General features: G+C 39.6%; 1 protein-coding gene across 2 annotated transcripts in view; it reads right to left on the bottom strand.

Annotated features, from left to right (window-relative positions):
- The window catches only part of SiaT (beta-galactoside-a-2,6-sialyltransferase), a 16025-nt gene extending 13356 nt beyond the window's left edge, over positions 1-2669 (bottom strand). Inside the window, exon 1 of one of the 2 annotated variants that reach the window (XM_076186589.1) lies at positions 1888-2669. Coding sequence is in view for 1 of the 2 variants with exons in the window: in XM_076186588.1 (XP_076042703.1) it covers positions 1173-1212 (40 nt within the window). In the remaining variant the exon portion in view is untranslated. Of the gene's footprint in view, positions 1-1172; positions 1365-1887 lie in introns of those variants that run through there. The other variant, XM_076186588.1, reaches the window with a different exon arrangement.
- Positions 2670-10000: the final 7331 nt, after the last annotated feature.

Here is a 10000-nt window from a genome sequence, read left to right as displayed (position 1 = left end):
GTGGTGACCCGGCTTTGTATCTCTCAGCATCAAGTTTTTTCTTAAAATCATGAATAGTGTTTCCACACACTGTTTCCTTATCTAATTTATTCCAACGTGTGTATATATATATGTGTATATATATATATTTATATATATATATATATATATATATATATATATATATATATATATATATATATATATATATGGACATGAGTACCACTGACTAAAGGGAAAGAAGCAGTGACACTGCCAATGTTGCTCCTTGCTAAAAGAATAAGAAAGGCCATCAAACCGTCTATGGTTCTCCCACTGGAAGAGGTGATTACATAATACAATTCTACTGTATATGCAGATCAATGAGAGGGAGTCGTCACCGGTTCTCAGCTCAACACCCTCCTCCCCCCATGAGAAAAAGTGGATGATTTCAGTCAAAGTCGATGGAGATCTGGAACCTGGTCCGGAGACCAAGTGCCAGTCCCCCAGGGTTGCATCTGTAGATGGAACTGAGTGTGTTGACAGGTTCTGTAGACGGTTACTAGGAAGATGACTGACGGCCATCTAACTGGAACACCTCCTGCAGGTACGTAGACCCCCGTCTCTGGGCCCCAATGAATGCAACTACAAATGTTGTTGTTGGGATTCTAAACATCAAAAAAAAGAAAATCGAAAATTATTAAACTGTAGGACCTGGTTGTCCAGAAAAGGGAATACAGAGTGGGGGGAACAGATGAGAATTGATCAAGGGGAAATATTCTGAGTGAGACGAAGTACAGCAGATGTCAAACGTCCTGGCCCCTTTATAATTTGCATTCAGCAGGTAATTTGTCATACAGATTTTCATCTATTCCTAGAAAATCAAGTTCATTGTATGTTGGAAACTGTATATGAAAACAAATCAATCAGCAATGAAATGTACAACTGCATGATAAAATTCTTAGAAGGTTCAAAACCGCAGATGTACTGTATTATTTGACAGTAGCCTAGCACCAAAATTGCGTTTACTTTTGTGTTGTCCATCTATTTTATCTATTTACTTCTCTTAAAATGAAGACCGGCATGTGTCAACAGTGGGGAGGAGAAATAACCCCCCAACTCTTGTCATTTTCGTAACAGTTATGAGGAACCTACATAAATAACCAAGTAAAAATAGGCCATCACAGAAGGAAACAACTGTCTTTAATTCGTACCTGGTACTACATGGTGCGACCGTTCGGACACCACACTCATAACACACTTATAGAGTTCAACGTAGTTCTAGGGCTATAGACCCCTTTTCTAGAAATTATCTTGTGTTCATGTAATCACATTTATGCATGTCTTCAGTCTCATGACAATGTTTTGCACCCTATGAAGCGAAAGCGATTGCACACACAAACAAAACAATCTCAAACGCACATACCATAGTATGAAAGATCTTTCATTAATTCAAGGAACACAGTTTCCCAGACAAAATTGAAGTTTCACACATCTTTTCTGGAGTACACTTCCTTACACGTATCGGAAAAAAGTTGGGCCACTCAAATGTAAATAGACATACGCCCGAAGGATAATTCAAACGTGTACATTATTGGTACTGTCTACATGATAATTTGAATACCTGCACATTTATATGAATGCGCAATTCTAGTATGATTATATTATATCAAATGTGCATCGTATCATGTACTTGTACAAAATAACTTTTGGAATTATTACATATTGCAAAAATGTATGTGCACTGACGTAATCTTACACACATGCATTTTTGTTTTCAATTGTACACACACAACAATGCACAAGCTGGTTCATGCAGGTACCTTCCTACGTAGGCCAGGGTGCATTCCAGTATGTACCTGTAAACACCCGAATTCACGCGAGTGTACATTCGAATGGAAGAAAAAATACACATAAATACAAATTTACCATAAGGCTGCAGACGAGTCGAAGAGTTTCAAGCTGAAGTAGATGTCCCTTACTGACAGTAGAAGGCGCCCTCGAGTGTGGGAGAAGTAGCCAAAATTCCAGAAAGGCAAGGGGAAAAAAATCACGTAAGGGATTCTGTCCACTCCGCTTCACTAGTGCACTGTTATCACATCACTCACGGTGGAGCAGGAGCAATGGTAGCGGGAGGGTAGGAGAGGGAGGGAGGGAGGGAGGGCAGGAGAGAGGGGGAGCTCAGCTATCGATCCCACTGTCCCCATGCTTCGCACCTCATCTCAACCCGCCACCCAGACAGAAAGAGGAGGAGCTTTGTATCTGGAGGATCCCAAAGCCCCTGGGACTCCTGACGGATTGTCCACTACCAGGAACTGCTATCAACACCACAGCATCACAATTAGCCAATGTCTTCGCCGTTTCGAGCAAGGCGAGCAAAGTAATCATCCTTGTCGGGTGTTTACTGTGATTGTCTCGATATGTCACCAATTTTGTGTTGCATTGATACGTGTGTGTGTGTGTGTGCTTGCGTCCGTGTGTGTGGGTGTGTGTGTGAACGTTTGATAGTGTGTGTGTGTGTGTGTGTGTGTGTGTGTGTGTGTGTGTGTGTGTGTGTGTGTGAGTGTGTGTGTATAAAGGATGTGGTGGCCCGGTGTAAGGTTGAAGGATCACGTAAGTTCTACGTAAGTTCTACCTAATGGTGAACCAATTCTTCCTTGGAGATCACGTCACTGAACCTAACTACTACAAGGATGCTAATCCCGCATCGGCCAACATTCTCACCACAACACATCAGCTGATCGTTCTAGTTCCGGGTTCTGCCACAAGATGGCTCTGCACCAAACAGACGACAAACAATAAGTAACAGAAAGGAAATTCACAGCAAAGAAATGAAGTTTATATCGAGTATTTGTGCGCTTTATTTGTTGTATTACATCAACACGGCTTCAAGAGCGCATTTAAAGCAATATATAAATATCAGTGTATAGATTAGGAACAGGTTTCTGGTGCAAAATGCAAGTACCTACCAACTTTCCTTTCTGAATTATCTTATTCTCAATTTTGGGGGTTTAACTTCCGTCCTCAATCAAAAATCAATGCGGGCCTGGGTCATGTATTTTTACTACTTCATGTTATCACGGGTTTTATCTAAAAAAAAAATCTAATATTTACAATATCAAATTCTTGATCATAAAATCTCTCAAACAAATATTTAAGTCTTTCGGTAGATGTTACTAGTACTTCAGTTGTGCTCATTTTCATTCTTTCAAACTGACTAAGTTGTTAAAAAATTGCCTCAAATAATTACACACACTCACACACGAATGAGAGTACACATCCAAAACTTAAAGAGAAAAAATCTATTGGTTGACCCTTCCCAAAGCAGCACGACAAAGACGCCACACTGCTTGGGTAAAAAAATATGGAGCATGACAGCACTTTCATAGCAGGACCGACAGCGTGGCCTAGTTTACTTCCTCTGCTTTGCTATTTGGCGACCCCTACCCCACACTTCCTCATCCATTCAAAATAAATGACGAAGCGGATATGATGAACATCACTCTCTGCCGCGTCATCACTTCATCCAATCACAGTTACCCTCCATTCACTCATATTTTTCCAGTCTCTCTTCTCTACTCGACAGGCATCCAACATGCATCCAAAGTCCCCGTCACTTCATCCGTTCATCTCATTCGTGATCTTCCTCTCATATTCATTCATTTGTTTCCCACAATTTTGTAATTTCTTTCCATGTGCCCAAACCACCACAACACCCTCTATTCTACCCTATACGACAGTTTTCTTCCCATCTTCGTTCTCTACCATAACCTCCTCATTCCTCACGCTATACATACCTCCAACACCTATCATAATTCTAAAACACTTCAAGTTATAAAAGATCTCTTTTTCATTGCCTCATTTATGTTCCAAATCTGCTCCATGAAGCACCGTAGGTAGTCACTCATAGATGCAATCTTATTTTTGTATTCATCCCAAAATACCTATCTACAATAAAAAAAAATGATAATTTCACCCACACATTTAGGCTACTTGCTGTAGTTAATCTCCACGTCCACTCCCTCAGTCACCTCCACATGTGAACCGAGATACTTAAATTTTTCCACTTCCTCAGCAAAATAAAGATCTAAGGAACAAGTTGGTGTAGTGAACCCTTATGTCTGTTCGACAAGTTCATGACTGATTTGTCACGATGCGAGGAGAGCGCGAAGTAGTCTTCTTCATCCGGTGTATGGACACCTCGCAACCGCATAGGACGAGGGCCCAGGCCAGTCCTAGGGCCAGGATGATGAAGGCTCCTTGTAAGTGCTCGGGGGAAAGGATCACGCGATTGTCGTCTGCAACCGACACTTTCCCCTGTGCCCGGTCCTGGCGCCTCTTGTTGATTCGAGCCTTCTCCAACTCTTCCGCCGTCCACTTCTCTCTTAGACCGAACTGGAACAGAAGGAGGTTGTGGAGATTTTGTAGTACCCATTGCGAATATATTCCAGTTAATACTAATATGCATTAACGGTGCTAATAGATTTAACTGTTCGATAACCCTCGTCATTCGTTTATCTACAGTACAAAAAAATCCCTCTTTTAAGGGAGGTAACCATCTAAAATATACAGCCACTCTTCACCCATCCCACACTCATTTGTTTTCCCTTGTGGATGAGGGGCCAGCCCTGATCCCAGTCCACTCCCTGGGTCAGAAGCAGTGCAGCTATTCATATTTCCTAAATAAATCCAACTTCACTAATTAGCAAATCACATATGCAGTTCATATCATTTTGACACGAAGTTATGATATGCTAATATTTCATTATATGGGAATTGAGTCCATCATGTTGGCGGTTTTGTTATTGTCGACATTTTAATGCGTGAAACTGAGTGTTTGAAAACTGTGTTTGAAATAACGGTCGTGTGTGCACTGTAACCCTTTTAGAGTACATGAGGTTTCCCTAAGCCAAAGGTTTGTTAAAACTAGTTAATTAATCATCAATATCAAAATTTTTACTGATAACACTTTCTCTGTGTTCAAAAGAAGAGAAGGATGAATTTTTCTAAATTAATAAAATCACCAGCTAACAGCTAGAACAAATGTATAAATCGTCGATGTCAGTGAAAGGGATAACAAAGAGGTTTAACCCTTTTTTTGCGCAAGGAGAATTCCCAATGCAGAATCAAAACCTATAAAGGTAACATTTAAGGGGTAAAGCTGCATGTCCAAGCCTTTATACCTCCATAATACTCATGAGTTTTGAGTTAACGGCAGGCGCGTAGGGCGCGTCGTGAGGAAGTGGCAGAGCCCCAAATGACAGAAAGTTTTCTCTGCCAAGATAATAGTCGACCGACCCGTCAGCGCGCGTGTATTTGCTCGAAATCTTGAAGGCAAGGTGCATTCTGTTGTCCAGAAGAGCTGACCTGTAAGACGAAATATTCGTGAATATATTTCTCAACATTAAATAATTGACGAATATGTTCATTCAGACCTCAGAATCGTGATATTTGGTGTGAAGGTGTCAGATTCCATTTTTTTTTTTTTTTTTTTTTGTAAATCAAATTTCTGAAGTACGTAACGACATCAATGGACTACACCTACACCATTGATCTGCAACCTCCCACCCCACACCTCCTTAAGTAGTTTCCTATTCTATTTCAATTTAGGCAGAGAAATAGGGTTTGTAAGGAAATTTGTTCAACTGAGGTGAATTCCCCCGTAGGACCAGGTGGGGATGCCCCCTGTCCCGTTCAGTAACCCTCTCCCCCCACGAATTATAAGACCATCTATCCGTGCTCCTATTTATCTAACACCGAATATAGAATGGTAATGTATTAAGACTAATTCAATATACAGTAGTACTGCAATGGGTATTATAATTAGTTCAAATGATGATCTCTATTTAGCAGTAACATTAACATCACAAGCAATTTAAGATGATACTACGCGAGCAAGAATGAAATTGTAGTTACGTTATTGCTATCTAGCATTGAACGTCGGGATCTAGTACCACCCCCACCCCCACCCCAGACCTCTGCTGGGGGGGAAATTGCTGCGAACCCCAGGGAATTTGAGAACCCCAGGATGAGAAACCCTGACCCCAGACTCTACTGTGGGCCATACCGGGGCAGATCCAGGACCAGAACTAAATCCCACTCACCCTTGTTCCTTGACATGAACGACTCCCTCCTCAAGATTGGCTACGATACCCAGTCTTTTGGCAAAAGTCCTGAATATCTTTGAGTCCGAAGCCTCGAAGTCCTTACGGAAGCTTACGCCGTAGGGCATCATGACCAGCCTGGAAAAGACACGATACAGAGAGCGTTAACCCCGTATTTTTTCATGAGTCTCAGGTGGGCTGGCATAGATTATGTTCCAGTAAGAACAGTTTCAGATTAGTCTTTGTTTACTTTATTACATACGATTCTCGGAGGGGAGGGTATAGGTTATGTTCCAGTAAAAAGACTCCGGAGGTGAAGGCGTTGTTGCGTCTACTTACTTGGTTCCTGAGTCACTAAGTTCTTCAAGTGTCTCGATCCTGGGCAGGTACTTGGGCTTAGCGAGGGCACCGACAAGGTTGCTTCGGTACACTGTGGACATGACCAAAGCGAATATGATCCAGACGCCCAACAACATTCGGAAGGAACAAAGAGGATTTCGAGGAACAGCATCTTGCTCGATGAACGCGTGCACCAGAGTTTCTGCCGAAGTAAACAAAGTCGGTGGTCCGCCAGAGGGGTTGATGTAGTGAACTGCGCGCCATATCTGGAAATTGGTCAGTGAATGAGTAATAGATGAATAAACAAATAATCGATAAGTAAATAGATGAACAAGTATATAAACGTTCACATCGGCAACCTAACTTCTGTCATTCCTCCGTTCTGCTACCTACAGCAAACCTCTCCCTTGCCACTTCGACGATTCCACCTCTCGTGGTGTCCTTTTGTCCCTAAGGACAGAATAGCTAGTTATTGCTAATGAAATACACTCCTTAGCCCCCAACCCCGAGACAGGACTGTCCTCTAAAGACAAACGTCGTAGCTATCTGGCGTTCACTGGCATCTCAACTAAGGTGACTGATGTCTCCTATTCACCCTTACCGCACCATTACTTCGCACTAGATCATTTCGTTTGCGTGACGACCTCCCCCCACCCCCGGCCGTCGACAACAGCACGGGTGTCAAGGATCATATCTAGACTTACCAGGTAAAAGGGAAGAGGCATGAGGACGACCGTAGCCAAGAGGGAAGCCCACAGCTGCAAGGAGTATGGGAGGAAAAGTCGTTGCCATTTAGGCTGCTGCTCCGGCTTGGCTTTCAGAAACGCGAAGTTCCCAGTCTCGATCATGTTGGAAAAGTCGTAACGTTCCAAGCGGTTAAGGAGCACTGCGTACAAAACCGGACACATGAAGGAGACACGCTGTTCGATTTTTTGAACTACCTAAAAATTTCAAGTTTACTTTTAGTAGCGAGTTTGGGGGTTTTCGGGTTTAGAAAATGAATAATAATAGCACAGGTGTTCACGTATGAGCTAAGCCCATATACCTCGTCCCACGATGCGGTGGGTAAAACACGGTACTTGAAGTTCAGGCTCTGGCCCAAGGCATTCATTAAATGACTATGAATACCACCATATGTCGGAGTTGTGTCCTTGCTGCTACCTTCCATCTGGTACCAGTAAGGTAGAAACGTTAACGTCGTTATGTTGATCGTGGCGCCGTGAAAACTGGAAGAGATGAAAATCTTACACATTTTGAACCATTTCTTCGATCTAGCCTTATATACTTCAGAGTAACGGAACAATGTTTGTGATTCAGCGTTTTGACTCCTGGCAAAACATTATTCCTTATTCTCTTCATCCTTTACTCTCATATATATATATATACATATATATATATACATATATATATATATATATGTATATATATATATATGTGTGTGTGTGTGTGTCCTGTGCAGTACCACATTTCAATTTCAGCATGCTGGCCTTTGATGGCTTAGAATTAAAGTGCATTGTGGTTGTTGAAATATATCTCTAATCACTGGGACCCATTCAGTGTTGTACAAATACTTTCCCGCGTTCGTATACTTCCAATTGTACTATCATAGCGGAGATGGGTTAAACGCAAAATTTCTTATATGTGTATGTAACTCGAGCATACAAATATATAAGAAAAAATGCGCTGAACCTATATCCCTCTTGATAGCCTGGTTGGTAAGTCACTGCCACACTTGTCATGAAGATGCCGGGTTCGAGTCCTGGGCAGTACCACAATTCAATTTCAGCATGCTGGCCTTTGATTAAAGTGCATTGTGATTGTTAAAATATATATATATATATATATATTGAGACATTCTGACAGGTTGATGTAAGCGGAATAGGAAACACAGGAGTCTTAGTCTTGAGTTTATTCCTGACTAGTTTCGCAGGTATGCTTTTTCAAAGGAATATGTGTACAAACGGGCTGTGGGCATTTTATACATGGGGTGGACCTCACCACCTCTCCGAGTTGCCATAGTTGGTGGCGAATGTGAACATCACATTGTGGCTCATGTAACAATGAAGACATTTATACAATTAAATATGATAACACTAATACCAAAGAGATTAATAATAGAAAATGTAACAATAGTAATGATAACGATGAAGATAAATATTTAATTAATAATATTAACAATAATGACAAAAATGATAATAGCGGAAATAATAACAATAAAATAAAAGTAATAATAATAAAAACAATAATAAAAATAAAAATAATAATACTAATAACCAAGAAATAAAAAATTATTAATAGTAATCATGACAATAATAGTGAAAACAATGATAATAAAAACGAAAAATTAATTAAATGTTTAAATAGTAACAATAATAATAACAATAATAATAATAAAGATAATGAAAGTAATAATAATAAAGATGGTAATAATAATAAAAAAAAAATAAAAAAAAATGTAATGATAAAATTATAAATATAATGATAGAAATAATAAATAATAGTTATAATAACAATGATAATAATAATAGTGTTGAAAATAAATAATAACAAATAGCATTAAAAGAATAAATCATGATAAAAAGTTGGGGCAAGGTAGCATGGAGGAACTTCAGAGTGAAAGGAAGAAAGCTGGAGAGGGTAGGCCGAAGTGGGAAAAAGGTATCTACTTAGGGTCGGGGGGTCTGGGAAGCCATTCTTGGAGGGCAAGTGTCGCGGTAGATTTTGTCCATTTCGAGTCACCAGTTCTCTTGTTTGTGTTTTTGTGGTTGGCAATGTAAAGTGATTCAATTATTTTCCGTTGTTTCTTGTGTAGTCCTTTAGCTAGAATGGTGGAACCCTCCCAGTTAGGCAAATGTCCCTCTGTGTCAATGTGGTTAACTAGAGCGTTGGTTTCTCGGTGGTGTCTAATGTCCGCTTTGTGTTCCTTGAGTCTGTTGTTAAGTCCTCTGTATGTCTCTCCGTAGTATGCACAGTCACATCCTTTGCAGGGAATTTTGTAAACGATGCTATTGTCACGGTTCGTCTTGGTTCTGTTGGTGGTCAAGTGTCCTATTTTCTTCCCTGTGTCATTTACTATGATGAGTCCTGTCTGTCTCAACGTTTTGGAAAGCATGTGAGAGAGGCCAGAGTTAGGAACCACAAGGTATCACACCTTGTGGTAGATACCTTTTTCCCACTTCGGCCTACCCTCTCCAGCTTTCTTCCTTTCACTCTGAAGTTCCTCCATGCTACCTTGCCCCAACTTTTTATCATGATTTATTCTTTTAATGCTATTTGTTACTATTTATTTTCAACACTATTATTATTATCATTGTTATTATAACTATTATTTATTATTTCTATCATTATATATTTATAATTTTGTCATTACATTTTTTTCTTTTTTTTTTTTTTTTTTTTTTTTTTTTATTATTACCATCTTTATTATTATTACTTTCATTATCTTTATTATTATTATTGTTATTATTATTGTTACTATTTAAACATTTAATTAATTTTTCGTTTTTATTATCATTGTTTTCACTATTATTGTCATGATTACTATTAATAAAAAAAAAAAAAAAAATATTTCTTGGTTATTAGTATTATTATTATTTTTA

This window comes from Oratosquilla oratoria, chromosome 6, assembly GCF_046742065.1.
Source record: "Oratosquilla oratoria isolate Oo_2021 chromosome 6, ASM4674206v1, whole genome shotgun sequence".
Lineage (NCBI taxonomy): Eukaryota > Metazoa > Arthropoda > Malacostraca > Stomatopoda > Squillidae > Oratosquilla > Oratosquilla oratoria.
The sequence above is the reverse complement of the archived record's forward strand: the minus strand, read 5'-3'. Positions and strand labels throughout refer to the sequence as shown.